The following is a 15,651-nucleotide window of genomic DNA, read 5'->3' as shown; positions in this document are numbered from 1 at the left end:
AAGATAACCACTCAGGGCTGCAGGCATTCTCCAGAGCAGTTCAATTTCGCTTGGATTCATGTTATCTTGATATGTGATTCTGATTCCATGGAGTTTCAGTTTTTTTCCTTGTTTCTTACCATCTGGAAAGTGTTTGTTCTAGCAGTTTTTAAATTTATTTGCAGTCTATTCCAGGGCAGAAAAGACTAAATGAAACAAGGTCTTCGAGTGGTTGCACATGATGAACAGTGAGAGTATTTGTTGTCCCCTCACTCTCAACCGAGGAAGGACACTGTGTGTGTCATCTCTTACAGTGAGCAAGAGAAGACTTGAGGATTTATTACCATTGATAATGGAATACATGGCGCTTGAACTTATATGCAAGAGCTCAAGAAATCCCAGAGAAGCATTTAGGAACACAGACAATACCCACCAAGAAAAGGAGGTGCTGAATGGAAACGCATGTACGTAAAAGCTATGGTGGTTTTATGGAATAATCTACATGCAGGACAGGCTATGACTGGTTTCTGATTGTTGGGGTGAGTTGCACTGCAGAGACACAAGACCAGTGTTTGCAGATACAATGAGAATGTTCCAGCCAAGGAAATTCTCTGGGCTGTCTTGGTTGTGCTGCTGCCAGACCCAACAATGATGTGAGAATCTTTTACAGTGGAGAAAGGCACTTTGAATCTCAGGAACTGCGGATGGTCTGGATCTGTTTGGGAAAGGTATTCATTGTTATGGCTTTGCAGATTATTGCATAGAATTAGTCTTAAATTTCCGCCAGTCAAGATCTTGGCATGCAGTATCCTGTGTGCTTTTACACCAATTTAAAATAATGCTTTTTTAGAAGAGTTTAATCTGGCTTCATTAGTAATATCTGCATTGGATCAGCCCTGCAGTAGAACTGATGAAGCCAAGTGATTTCTGTCGAGCCAAATCAAACAGTGGTTTGCTCAGAAATACACTCCTCTGTATATTCATAATGTTCTGTGCTTCAGGACTGGAAATTCCAGGGAAATACACTCCAGATCTCATCATACATTATTAAATGTTCCAGCCTTGTTGTACATGCCCACAGAGAATCTGCTGCAAAAAGGAATTAAGACTAAAACTGCTGAATTTCCTAGCCAACATTAGTCTATTAATCATTAGACTTGATTTCCTGGCCAAACTGACTTGGCTGTGTACAATTTTAGTTGGATGGCTGGGACATTGTGTCTTTGGAATATTTCTTAATCATCTGTCAATACTTCTAGTTCAGGAGTACTGGAGTGATTCTATAAGTGCTCATCTGTGTTCGTGGACTTACCATTCTAACACACAACGAAGCGTCAACAGACACCAGATCTGCAAGCATCCTTAAAATAAAATTCATTGCTTCATGGAAATGTAGGGCGTGAGCTCAAATTTACTTAGCTGTAATTCACTGTGAAGTGAAATAGCTGCATTTACAAGTCATCTTCTTTCTTAGCTGTTGGTACTGCCTAGGAAAAGGGCTTTAAACAGTCAAAGGACTAGTCTGTTATTTTTGAAAAAAAAATGTAACTACTTAACTACTTTACTGTCTGGAAAGAAATCAATTTAATCAATGTAATTATTTACTGCGATATTTTTAAAATTCCTGCTAAGATTGCTTCACATGTGTAATAATAATAATAATAATAATAATAATTTACTACAGTGCTTGACATCCAAAATATTCACTATACAGTATATAGGAAGGGATCAGCTTGATGCCATAATGAAATGCTGCCCCACCTAGGAGACACAAGACAGACATCTACACCAGCAGCCCCACTGCACAGCACATCGAGGAGGAAAGTGAGACTTTAACATCACCAACTGAATTGTTCAAGCTCAGAGAGGAGAGGAGCCAGGTTAACAGGTCAGGTGATATTCTAGTGCTCATGGTCATACTGAACGGGTAACCTGAAACCCCTCTTTACAGCAAATATAAATACTGACAAAAACAGAAATACTGAAATAGACTAGTGTATTGAACTGATTTCAACCACAGCCTCCACCTACAGGAATGTTTCCTGAAGTGTATTTCTGAACTTAAACATCTGCATCAATATTTCCCAGCTTGACTGATAAATCCACTCAATCGCTGATCAGACCTGTCCGAGACAGCCTGTGTCTGGACTGGGGGAGGAAAGCGGAGAGACAGCAGAGAAAGTCCATGTGGCCGCAGGCGATAGTGAGACTCCACACAGGGGACAGAGGGCACCGCAGGCCAGATTCGAACCCAGGACCCCAGAGCTGGGAGTCCACACCGTGGTAAACTGGTAAATCATTGTTCGTTTAAAACAGTCCACTTGAAAACAAATGTCATCGCCTTTTTTATCACACTCTAACCGCATTTCTTAGGCCATACATTTCTCAAGTATTCAAAAAATGCACATTCCCAATTTAGAGATTAGAGACAGACATTAAATAACATTAATGATAAACACAGGAAGATGATCTTGACTGCTGAAGTGTTTGTTTAGAGCTGTAGATTTTTTCCTGCTATTAAACATGCAAACTAACTCTGCTGTGATTTAAGGGGCAAATGGCTGGGTCTTCTTCCCCTCCGCATGCCTCAAATCCTACACTCTAAAATCTGTGTTTTTGTAATAGAATGAAGTGTTTTCTTTATCCGGGTAGCTGCAGGCACAGTGCTATATCTAATCTGAGTCCCATGCTGTTTCCTGAGCAGATTCACTAAATGTTCTGCAAGACACAAAATGAAGTTTTTGAAGGCATTCATTTTCTGGAGTAGGAAGTGTGAGACTTTGTAGTGTAGTGCACTCCATGTACAGAGAGCCCCATTCTCTGAACCTTCCGGAAAGTTTTCTTTTGCAATGATAAGCTGTAATAGTTTCCACACTGGAGGGCATCATGGCAGTGCGGTGGGTATCAGTGCTGGGGTCCTGGGTTCAAGTCCTGGGGTGCTATCTTATCCAAACAAATATCCATCACCCTGTTAAATATGTGTGATGAGAGGCATGCACTATTCTGGAAACATACTTTTACTAAAAATGGAAAAAAAACATTTCCCAGGTAATGACAATGAAACTGCTAAACCAAATAATAATCCCCCTAGAGACATCAGTGGGATCTGTGGTAGGCTGGAAAAAATCACTCCTCACTATTTTTGCCGATGGGTCAAGAATACAAAAAAAAGGGGTTTTTATCTTTCCTTCTCACGTGACGCAGGCGAAATGACGCACTCCCCACTTTCACATGCTGTCCATGAAGCGAGGGCTCAGTTTCTGTGGCTGTGTGCTAGGGTGCTCATTTCCACTCCGGTTTTGCAGATGCGTGACAATCACGGTCTTTGCCCCTTCGTCACAGCAGGGTGCGGCTCACTCTTCACGGCCGGCCAGTGAACAGCCCAGAGTCTCTCCTCACCACAGTGGAGCTCAAACCGCGTTCTCTTACCTGAACACAGTGACTACAGCCAACATGATCTCGCTAGGGGGCATGAGACCATTTTGCAGGTGCGGTTTCTCCCCTGGGCAGGAGACAGGGGGAGGGGGTTGCGTGTGTTCATGAGCAATGACAATGTGTTTAAATCTCGCTCATCCGGAGTTCCTTGTGTCTGCAGTGGCTTCAGGCTTTGCTTTGCATCCTCTTAGCTAAGGATAGTATTTCAAAACAACAAGCAACTCTTCGGGGAAAAAAACACAGAGATGTCTACTTTTTTAAAGGAGTGAGTGATAATTCCTGATGTTTAATGAATAGAGAAAAGAAAAAAAAGGAAGAAATCTGAGTTATTTGTCTTAAAGTCAAAAGTGATCTAGAGTTTCAAGACTGATGAAGCCCTCCACTGAGCTCCCACAGTCAGCACCTCCAGCACTCTGGCAGGAATGCTGTCAGACTGCACTGTCAGCCTCCGATGATCCTTCCTTCAGTGTCAGGATCTGCGTTCTCTTGTATTTATGTTTAAGATAAGCAATTCAGCAAGGAAACCCACTTCCATTGCTCAGTGTTTTTTGATCTCTCAGTGATCTTTTGCAGGGGGAGAAGAGTACTTCAGGAGTAGCTGGTGGGCTGCGTCAGAAGATACTGTAACAGCAGCAGCACTGAAGCTCCAGGTCAACCTGGCCACAAACCTCTGACCTCCTCTCCAAAGCCTTGACCACTACATGCTTTACACTACGGCAAGGTGGAGACTCCGCAGGCCCTATTAGCCCTGGAGAAGGTTACAGGGGGTAACAACGTTGCAAAGCAGAAAGAGATGCGAGGAACAGACATGCTGGCAGACAGAAAATGGGAGAGATGTGGATATACTGTAGCTTTGTAAAAGCAAGCTGAGCCCCGTTACTACCAGTGGGCTCCTGCAGCAGAAATCCAGCTCTAGTCAGAATCTGTCTGAATGATCAACTCAGAGGGGAGCTTCTGACCAGTCGCACACCTGTCCCCGCCCGGGAAGCTCCAGGCTCTCCGGTTGAACATGCGCCTTTGGAGTTTGAGAGACCCGTTCACAAGAACTCTTTTTCACAACACACTTCTTTCAGGGCTGGATCTGAGCCAGATGGGAGTGCCGTGCAGGATTCTCCTGTGGCTGGAGTTTCTCCTCTAGGTGCATCATTCTCAGCCTTTCCTGCGTGTTCCAAGAAGATCCAGGCCCAGGGGCTTTCAGGATGCGGCGATTTCTTTAAGTGGTTAAAGAATGATTAATTGTACCCTGACATGTTTGGAGAGGTTGTTTTATAGGACCCTGGGACCTGGAGCAGGGCTGGATATAAAGCTGTATAAACAAACAGCGGAATTCAAGCCGTTATTGCAGTGATTAAACCTTCCTTCCCTGTCTGATCCCCCTCTGACATCAGTCCACTGATGCAGAGCCAAACATGATGAATGTCTGGTTCTGGTTAAATGCTGACTCCTTTGGGTCAACATTTAACCAGAACCAGCTGAGAAACAAAGGGTGAGTTGCTAATTCTTCTTTAAATACATTTTTCTTTTTTAAGAACTTTACTTAATTTTTAAACCTGTTGTAAGTAATCAGCTGGTTATTCATCATTCATGCCACATCACTCATTCCACTTTTTTCATATTCTTTTCAGACAGGTCTTCATTTTAAAACAATGTCTTCATTTTATTAAGGTTCAAAATATAATGCCTATTGTCTTAGCTCACCTATGAGCCATGTTGTACCCTGAAACACTAATTAATCGAAACATGTCTGGTTTACGGAAACATTAAAAGCTCAACTTGGGCCATTTAAGTGATCTCTAGAAGTGTCAGAGATGCTTGCAATCCTCTTCCAACACACGGGAACAAATTATTGCGGCACTGTGTCCAAGGCATCACAAGAATGCTCATCAGACATGAGATATAACTGCAGAACTATAAATGTTCATATAAGTAGAGTGACAGTTACAAACAGCATGGCCTTCTACACACAGACTTGCTTATTAGGCTGTGACTGGTTCTTTATCCACATTCCTCATGAACAAAGCTGGAAGGTTTGTAAGATACCCCAAGTATAAGAACAACAGCAACCAAAAAAATACAGTATACACACCATCCATATTAGCCATGTATTTAAAGATCATTTATTACAGACAAAACATTTTCTGCCAGCAGAAAAGAAAAAAGGAGTACATGTATATGTATTGTTAAAAGAACGAAACAGTGAAAGGCTCTGGAACAGTAGAAATACTGTGACGACACAGTGGATCTTTGCCAGGAGGACAAATAAGACAGGAAAATTACACAGCACATTGCTTCTAACAATCCAAGTTTAAGCTTTACAAGTAAACGGATGTTTTAAACCACCTATGGGATAAAATGCTATACAAAAAGCAAAGCCCGGGTTGTGAGGGGAGGGAAAAGAGCATTTCTATTCCATTCTATGAAAATTGTGTAGAAAGAAGTGATCCCCAGTAGCCCATTTCTGCAAACTGCTAAAAGCTCACGGACAAAACTCCAAGGAATGCAAGTGTGCTTTAAAAAACGACTGGACATGAAATGTCCATCATGCTCACTGTGAAAGCATGGGCATCCAAACCACTTCACTGCGGATCCCAGCCCTGAAAACCTGTTAAAAGAAGTTCTGCAAGCACCCCGCAGGTAAAAGGATCTTAAACCTGTCCAAACCACAGAGCTTTTCCGATGGCACTCTGCAGGCTTGGGTACAGTCAGAAAACAACAGCTTTTACTTCTGTAAATTGTGCTTTAAATTTCAGATGCATTTTACTTTCCAGGTTTGCCTTCTGTTGACATGTGATGATTTGGTCCTCTGGCCTTTCCACAACTTGTGTTATTCAGCTACAGCAGCGACCTGAATACGTTCAGCACAGAAAATCCACTTAAGGCACTTCAGCTCATTTCTGGGGGAAAAGTGGATCAGAACCCCTGCAGAGTCAAATTATTTGTAACAGCTCGTCAGTGTAGTGTATCCACACTTACAGGCTTTAGGTCTCTAATCTCTATAAGGAATTACTTCATTTGTAGATTAAGTATTTTTTTATGCAGTAGCTGGTTTAGAACATTTATATGTAAACCAGATTTTGGCCGCTTTGGTCCAGACTTCTGCCAGTGATCTCCCAAGCCAGAGAACTGTGAGCTACATTAATGTGAGCAGTATTAAATGCCACTGAAGAAAAATACATTGTGCACTCATTCTGCCTCCAAGACGCCCCACAGTTCATGTATGTTTTATTTTTTTGTGGTCTTCTAGTGCTGTGGATATTGAATAAGGGAATACTGGCTAAAAGAACAAGCGTAACAAATTATTCTTGGAAAGAATAATTAGCTAGCTGGACTTGCGAAGGTTGAAAGAAATAATGTGCAAATTTTGTTTCTTAAATTACAAGATAAAATATTACAAAAACAATCAAGTTTTGGCAGGAATAATTACAAAAGTTGCTTTGTGGTTTCCTCAAAATGAGTAAAAAGGCACAATTCAGCTTTGAACAACCTCATGTAATGGCACTGTGGCAGACGAGCTCACTTCACGAGACCAAGCCCGCGACCTCGCAGGTCAGAACTTCCCCACCCTTGGTCCGTCCAACCTGCCAGTGAAACTGCTCTTGTTTCTGGGTCTTCCAGCAGTGGACATCCTTCCGCAGCGTGATTCTCCTGATGCTGGGCAGGTGGCTCAGCACGCTGTTTGGCAGGGACATCACCCCAGAGTGGGACAGGTTGAGCTCCAGTAAGGAGACAAGGCCACTGAACACCTCCGGGCTGAGGAACTTCACCTTTGGGTTGCCTGACAAGTCCAGAACCTGGAGGCTCTCAAGTCCCCTGAAACTATGAGGCTGGAGCTCCGAAAGCTCAGGAAGGCTGCTGAGGGAAAGGTGGGCCAGATCCTTCAACCCTGCAAACGCATCCCCTTCTATACGAACGACCGGATTTCCATCCAGGTTCAAGTGTCGCAAGGGAACGTCCCGCAGCTTGGGCACAGAAGTCAGCTGGTTCCCCACCAGGCTCAAGGTCTGGATGTTGGGAAGGGGAGTCTGGGGGCTCCTCCAGACGGCGGTCAGGAGGTTGTGGGACAGGTCCACGCTGATCGGCTTCCCGTGGCCCTGGGACGTGAGGATGTCCAGCCTGAACTCGCGGATTTTGTTGTGGCTCAGGTCCACCTCGGAGAGCGGGAGGCCCGAGAAGCACCCGTCTGTTAGACCCTCGAGAGCGTTGTGGCTCAAGTCCAGGGTCTCAAGGTACCGCAGCTTGGAGAAGGTGCTCCTGCTGACCCCTGTAATGTGGTTGTGGCTCAGGTCCAGGCTGACGAGCGTGGTGTAGCCCGGCCCAGAGAGCATGGAGTCCGGGATGGTGCGTATGGAGTTGGAAGACAGGTCCAAATAGGTGGTATCCAGAGGAATGGGAATTGGGGCCACATCAGGACCCACTCCGCTGCAGTCAACCTTGGTCAGGCTGAAGCTGTCAAACAGTCCGAAACTCTCCACCTCGCAGCGGCACCCAGGGTAGCAGTTCCTTACTGCTCCCACGTAAAGACTGAAAAGCAGACACAGGCTTATCCACAGGGTCAAAGCCATCTCCTGCTGCAAGAAAGAGAAAAAACAGGACGTGAGTACATTCTGCTCCTTGGGACAGGCAGGGGGATCTCAACTCTGGCAATTTCTCTGACCTCCTGACCACAGCTCACAAGAAGAAGCAGACTCCAGTAACAGAGAAAGGGCAGAATGCAAATAAAGGTTCTGCTTGATTACATAGAATGATATGTAAAGAAACAATATTCCACAGCATCTCATGCCTTCAGACACTTTATATTGCCTTCAAAATTCAAAGCACTAATGCATAGACTTTCAGTGAACACACAGCCACCCTGCTCTCCACTTCATGGCTCTTAGCAGTCTGTTGGACAAATTTACATTCCGTAGAACTGATTGTAGTGGTCAAGGTGGCAATGGTTTTTTAACCTGAAAAGGAGTCGGTCTTTCTGAGATGTCTAATGAGCTAAGTGGGTCTAGATTGCTTTTCACCTGAAACATCTGCAGACAATTCATAACAGCTATTAACAAGTGTTAAAAACAGAATTTTCCTGGTGACATGAATCTTGTATGCTTAACAGGAATTGCTGTATTGAAGCGAGAGCCGAATAACCAAAAGACTAAATCATAGACTGCTATTTCCAAATAAAGCCAGTTCCCATAAACACAGGGCTCACATTTATCTGAAAGCAGTTTGCTTGCATGCATCCTTACATGACTTCACTGGAAACAGCTACTTTAGCTTTGGGATGGAGGTATACAGCAATCAGCTCTGCTTGAAATGAGTATGATTAGATCCACATTTTAAGGTTTAATAATAAATAAATAATAGCAAACACTAGTTAATTCTTCAGAGAATATCGAGTGGTTAGTGCCAATACTGATGGAGAACTCCATAGCTCTTCAGAAAAGAACAATACTGAAGGAACATGGATCAACTTTCTGTTTTGGAAACAAATCGATTTTTACGATAGTGGCACAGACTATTTAACCAGTGAGTAGATATCTTTAAGAACAGCTCAGTGGATGGAGCAAATGGTTTCTGCATTCAGTAGAGTGATGCGAGGGTCAGAAAAATGCCAAATGAAACCTTCAGTGTTTTATGACCTTTGTCATGTGACTACAGGGACATGGTAAGAACTACAAAGTAAAAGTTTGTAAGTGTTAACAGGTCAGCCATTGACTTGAACATCAGCTGTGAAAATGTCTACTTTTTCACACTTCCTTTATCCTCGGAAGGAGCTCCACAATAGTCTGGCTGGGGAATAAATCACATTTTAAAGGCAATTTGGGGCATCACTTCCTACATTATGTTTAGAACAAAAGGCCAGAGTACATTTGCCTTCATCACAATATTGCAAACCTCAGACCTCATGTCAGTCCGACAATGGTGCAATGGAGTCTGCTAACTGACCACGTAATGTGAACTTCGTGTACCTGTGTCCACTCACCCTGGACAAGGGCATTTGCTAAGCAAACAAGAATAGTACTTCCTACTGTAGATATCGATCATCACACAAATTCAGCTCATACTGGTGTATTGCAACCAATGTTGTTATAACCTCTGTTATAAAATGCATGTTTTCTAGGTAAAAGATCGTTGCAGATCAAAGTCTCTTGCCTTTATCCAGTATTACAGTTAAAGGAATGTCATCTTTCTGAAGGTCTAACATAAGCTTGCGCTGAACCTCTACAGCTGCTGTGTGCCTGTAACACCGTTACAGACAGTCATGGTGCCAGTGGGCTCCGCATGCACTCTCACAACAGAACAATATGAGCTGGCTTGAAAGAAATTAAACACCCCTGAGAGCACTGAGCAGTAGCTGGTATTCCAAATCCCTGTAACCTACTGGTAAGCCTCTGACAGTGCCTGGCAACAAAAGCATCACAAAACACTGACTGGATGGAAAAAAAAACTGCAACATATTCACACTCCTTCACAGAGGCTGTGTAAGTATGACAACCCCTCTAAGGCAATCATTAACTTGGGTGGCTATGACAAGGCACTGCTGAAGTAGACAAGAGGTTAGTGCTTTTATCCGAGTTGGATACACAGTGGCTTAGCCATTTTTATAGGATAAAGGTAAAGTTACATCATTGAAGAAGCAAAAACAAGCAAGCCAGGCCCACTTGAAGACAAGCTGGGCTTCTATTCAACTTTCACTGAATTGTTAGCTGTTCAAAAACCAGGTGCAAAGTACTTTAGTATGAAAACTTCTGGAGCTGAGCCAATGTAATTCCCGGAGGATAATTGTTCATAATGTTGTGGTTTTATTTCTAAATTTCCAAGAACCCCAGTTTTGAATTATAGGTTTCCCCACATACAAAAGGAATTAATGTCCGTCTTTTGAACGCACTCAATATTAATGCTCGTGGGACAAAGAAGCAGACGTTTGTGATGCCAAGTCTTTTCTTTGCGCACACCTGTTGGATACTCACTGTTGGAGACTCACGACAGCAATTGTATACAAAGAACCAGCCGGTATCAGACTTGCGTGTGCCATATTGATTGTACAAGGAGATTTCACACAATCTCAATAGAACCTTAACAAATGGCATGAGAGTGCCTTGAAGGTGGGTCAAGTTACTTTACTTGTAAGCAGTTAATAAATCAGCTAATGTTGCATAATCCTACTAGAATCCAATGCGGAAAAGTGCAAAATCCAGAAACGAGACTGCTTTGGGTGGGAAAGTTCCAGAGGCTCCATACAAGACGGCCTGTGTGATTGTGCGATTACACAATCCTAACTGGCAGACGAGCATCATCCCGGCGTCTGATGAAATGATAGGACATTTACAATGAGCAAAAACTAGAAATCTGTAATTTACCAAACGTTGGGTGTAGCCATGATTTGCGGTTTTCTCCCAGTACCAACTATAGAGCAAAAGGACTGGGCAGATTAACCCAGTGTGTCTGAACATCCAGCTATCCATCTGCTCTAGTGCCACAGTGCGTCACTGTGCAGGTGTAAGAAAAGCCTATCAGGAAACAGGTGGGACCTACATCTAAGCGAATTTCATATTTGACAGTTGGTTTATGATTTTTCTGCACGACACACTCTTTTTAGCCACAAAGGCAATGTTTTATTTAGGGTGGAGATGCAGAAGGAAAACAAAGTCATCTCATTCCAAGTTGTATCTGCCAAGTGAAAGTGTTTCATTTGGGATTTACTCATTACATTTCCCATCTACGCGGTGCTGACGTGTTTCTTTTCTTGTCAGAATTGCCACAAAGCCAGAGTTCTCCAGATTCAGATCAAGGATTAGAAATAATTACATCAAATCCCTTTTAAACTGTTACACAGCAAAGCTCATATAAACAGCTGATGTGTTTTCTGGAAAATCTGCAAAGCATTAAAAACTATGTGCAGCACACCCTCCTCTTTGATATGTTCTTTAAATTTTACCTACTGCCCTTTCCCTACTAATTTTGTGAACAAAATCAGTAACTGAAGACAGAGATGAGCTATGTATTAAGGCCACAAAGTAAACATGCCATCAGTTGATGGCCTTAATGTTTAACGAGCTGAAGTTGAAAGTCACAGATTTGGAAATGGGACACATTGCAATTCTAAAAGTCTTTTAGTGGAAAAAAAATAATTAAACAGGTAACAGTCTGAGCAAGATGATTTTTGTTTCGTCACGTATCAGAGATTTGAATCAGCATGTGGTGCGGAAAATAACGGCTTACCAAACATATCCTAAACACATCTTCGCTACTGCAATAGCAAATGACTTTCTCATGGCTCTTAACTTACTGCACACATCGCTGTCCTCCAAAAGAATTACATCCACAAGGTAGCAGTCCTGTGCAGACAAGAGCAACTCCTCTTCGACAACAGAGGAAACTCAGCTTCTGTGCTTTCAACTCACCACGTCACCTTAGAACAGATACTCTGCTCTTATTGGAAGGACGTAGCTTGCATGATCAGTGACAACATGTGCTTTCCTCATGCGGGCCTGGATGAGCTACTTGGTCATGCTGACTCAAAGTGCAGGAAGTGATGCAAGAAAATATGAGGGTGCACTTCTTAACACACTTGAACAAGGCCTTGGCCTGCTGGGAGGACTGACAAAGGCTTTGCATCCACGGTCTGGACTGCTGACACCACTCAAGACACTGTTGAATACCAGGACACCAAGGCCAAATCCCTTTGCACAGTCTGGGGAAAACAATCATGTTAGACTCTCTAGGAATGCAAGTTTGTGTAAGCTTTCAGAATCCACTGTCTAAAGACGAACTCTCCAGCTATTTTCTGGCAATGGGACTGGGAAAGGAGTCATGGGGAAAGTCCATCACCATCAGGACAGGCAGGACTATTCTGCAGGGGCTAATTGCAGCCGACGAAGCTGACCAGACCAAAACACACAGTGAAGATCCCGAGGGCAGCTGTGCCTTCGATTTGAGCCAAGACAGGCTGACGAGAGGCACTGGGACAAGTGGTCCTGACACAGATGTACAAACTCTGGAACAAGCTGTAGAAAAGGCACCCAAAACCAAACACTGACTGTGCCATTGACTTACACTTGTACTGCCTTTCTTAGGACTGCCATAGAAGAGATGTAATTACATACGGTTACTACAGCAAATATAGAAAGCATGGTCTTCGACTCTGGACCCCAACAGTCGGCAATGCAGTAATTACTGCCTCTTCTTCAGCTACAACCAGCTCTTCACCAGAGAAAAAAAAAAATCAATTATAAGGTTTAGACCCCTCCAGATACTGGTGATTTAAAATGACATAAAACCTGCAGGATTCCAGACCCCAAAGCGCAGAGCGGGGAACCCCTGATCCAGAGATTAAGCAGCGCCCCTCAAGTCTTTTCAGCTGGATTCAAGAACTGGATTCGGGGCACTTTGAGTAACAAACCCTGCCATTAAAGACTTGTCTCTTGCGCATTAAGGAAACAGAAATGACTTAAAAAGCTTTAAGAATGTTACTGAATATTTTCCTGTGACACTACTGTACGTCTGAAGAAAGTCGGTGTGAGAGAACTATAAAAGCGTATAGATGTATAAAAACGTTATTGCGATTCCTGCCTCCTTTCAGCACCTCAGTCGGGCAGGAGTCCAGTACACCAACCCATCTCAAACATTTCACAAAAGAGCCATCGTAAAGATCACTTTTCCACAAAACGGTATGCGTACACGAAGAACACTGAAAGATTTTTCATTTAACAGAATAAAAATAATTTTGACAAAGAACTTGTGAAATTCGTCGCTTCGTTTGTGGGGAGAGCGCAGCGGCATTCCGCGCCTGAACCCGCAGAACCGAAAATAATCTTCAACTGATTTCAAGTCGTCAACAATAATAATAAAATTAGTTTTAAAAAATGCACGCCGGACCACAAATCGACCAGGTCTAATTTTATGAAAGGACAAATGATCCCTGAAAGAACAGAGACGCATTTGACCTGCAACCAACTTCAATGTACAGAAATAACTGCACTCCCTTCTTAGCCCGGTTCGTGCCGTTACCAAGAGCAATTCAGGTGCAAGGCTTGGAAGCCCCTGCCACCTAACGTGGATCACGCCATGCTGGCCAGGTGACCCCTTTCGTATCGACGCGGGTCACGAAGCCACTGGTCCGGCGGGCGCAGGGCAGCGAGGAGCCGAGCCGTGGCCGGACAGCTCCAGAGGGGGCCGTACTGGTGCTTAGCGCCGCAGCTATCAAATTACTTGCAGCCGTGGCAGAGTGCGCCTTGCAGCTAGCTGGCTCCGACTCTGACTCGCACTCTGGTTTCCCCAACTCCAGCGCAAGACGCCGCCGAGCCTCCGTCCCCAACAGGTCTGGTACCGGAGCTGCGCCGCCGGTGCAGGCGGTACCGGCACCGGCGATGCCACATTTTCAGACCCGAGAGGGCAGCTCGGTTCTGAAACCACGCGTGCTCCGCTGTCCAGTCCCCGGTGCCCTCAAACATCTGCACTCAGGGTAAAAATGAATTCACGCCACAAAAAGGACCACTTTATAAAATAACGCGACAAAACGCCTGAAACGCGTAATTAAAGCTTTCTGTGTATTCCACTCAAAGCAATCGCTAAACCGCATTATCGTCAATGAGTTAACTATATTTAAGCATGATTTTAAGCGTGCACTCGTTTTAAATAAAGCAATTACGCAGTTCACAATAACCTTTTAAACATATTCCTTTACTTCCTTACCTTACAGAGAACAGAAGCCGGTCCACAAGTTGTTTGATTCGCTTTTTTCCTCCCGGATGGTTTGTTTAACGCTCTTTATTTTTTAAGGTTCTCCTGTAATCGAGCAGATACTCTTGTCGCGATTTTACTTTTAAATCTCATATTTTGTGGAGCACAGCTGATCCTTTAGAGTTCAGTGGGCGTCGCTCCTTTTATTTGCACAGGCACGGTCTGTCCCAGCTGCCAAACGGCACAATCCCCCAACACGATCCCACCTTTTGTCCAGTTTCGGAGTCGTCCTGCGTCCCGTCTGCCCGAGACCCAATGGCTAACAGCTCCCGGCCGCACGGTGCCTGCTCCAGTCTGAGCGCTCCACACGCACACCGCTCTCTAGTGGCGAGATCCGCCCAGGGGCCAGCTCGAAAGAGCCAACTCCCCGCGAAAACGAAAACAGCACGGACTCCTGTGATGTCATCTACCTGCCCCACTTACACACGCTCCCCGTCTGGGCAGAACGCCAGGTACTGTACCCCCGAGTCCAGCGGTGGCCGGGTGTAAGAAACCCCTTTCGATTAGCACCTGATTAAGACCAGCAAAAATTAAAAAAAGGCTGATTGGTCTCGCGTCCAATTAATTGGTTCAATAAAGTCATTGATCTAACTAATCAATGAGATCAAACGCATTTCTCCTGGTTTTGGACAGCGGGCGTGTCAACAGGTTTTGTAGCACACTAGGTTTCCCGAGAACACCCTGGCCCGAAGAACTGCAAGGAGCTGTGGAATTTCTCCTGTGAAATTAACAAATAATAAGCTGAATGAGGCCATTGATTGGAACGATAAGAATTGAAACCAAACCCAACACATTCCTCCAGGACCAGTATTATAGAATTGTGCATTTCTCTAGTATATTATATACACACCTGAAGAAGGCTCCACAGCTGAAACGTTGTGTTCTCTTTCTTCTTTTTTTCAGCATGGAATAAACCTATTACTTGTTCCTTTGCAGCCTACGCATGCTGACGCAGCTACCCACCTGAACTATATAATATATATACGAGTATATTATTATTGTTCCTTACACTTATATAGCGCTTTTCTATCGGGTCGATTAAATATGACTCTGTACCCAAAGTTGAAAATTAGACCCGTTACGCGTTAATTTGAATTAGTGAATCAAGGTAATATATCTAACTTCATCCTTAAACACCTAGACTCTGAAACCTGAAACTGTTATGGAACATAAACCGGCTAAGCAGGTAGTGCCATTCATGCGGGACCCATCTTCGGCAAAGCGCACCGGGTCACATTTCTCTAAGTGTTTCGTGACTGCGAAGGAACTGTGCTGGCGTGTTTCTCACACACGGCCCGCAGCCCAGGCACCGCGTGTTTCTTTCCCTGTCTGCCGGGAAAATGGGCCCTAACCTGTCCCTTTGCGTCTTACGGATGATGACGCAGCTCCCTACCCACATGTCTGTAGTACTCCTACGTGGCGCTACTCATATCTGCAGTAGAGATTTTGGAAAATGGCAAAATCATTAATGAGGTGATTTTAATTTTTGACGCACGGTTTTAATTGATG

At 44.0% G+C, this 15,651-nt stretch overlaps 1 protein-coding gene across 2 annotated transcripts; it reads right to left on the bottom strand.

Moving 5' to 3' along the window:
• Nucleotides 1–5,500: 5,500 nt before the first annotated feature.
• tsku (tsukushi small leucine rich proteoglycan homolog (Xenopus laevis)) lies at nt 5,501–15,015 on the bottom strand. Of its 2 annotated transcripts, none has more exons than XM_088920985.1 (2): nt 14,993–15,015; nt 5,501–7,982 (listed from the first exon to the last, which is right to left on the bottom strand). In XM_088920985.1, exon 2 carries the CDS (start codon nt 7,974–7,976, stop codon nt 6,933–6,935), a length of 1,044 nt encoding a protein of 347 aa, XP_088777111.1. In that variant the 5' UTR covers nt 7,977–7,982; nt 14,993–15,015; the 3' UTR covers nt 5,501–6,932. The 2 variants fall into 2 exon arrangements, with proteins under 2 accessions (XP_088777111.1, XP_088777110.1); XM_088920984.1 differs by lacking the exon at nt 14,993–15,015 and adding an exon at nt 14,095–14,860.
• Between the last annotated feature and the right edge of the window lie 636 nt (nt 15,016–15,651).

The sequence above is a fragment of the Atractosteus spatula genome, chromosome 7 (genome assembly GCF_055471065.1).
Source record: "Atractosteus spatula isolate fAtrSpa1 chromosome 7, fAtrSpa1.hap1, whole genome shotgun sequence".
In the NCBI taxonomy this organism is placed as follows: Eukaryota; Metazoa; Chordata; class Actinopteri; order Semionotiformes; family Lepisosteidae; genus Atractosteus; species Atractosteus spatula.
The sequence above is the reverse complement of the archived record's forward strand: the minus strand, read 5'-3'. Positions and strand labels throughout refer to the sequence as shown.

What these genes read in the sequence shown, in the direction of transcription:
- tsku (XM_088920985.1), bottom strand. Translation starts at nt 7,976, where the DNA reads ATGGCTTTGACCCTGTGGATAAGCCTGTGTCTGCTTTTCAGTCTTTAC.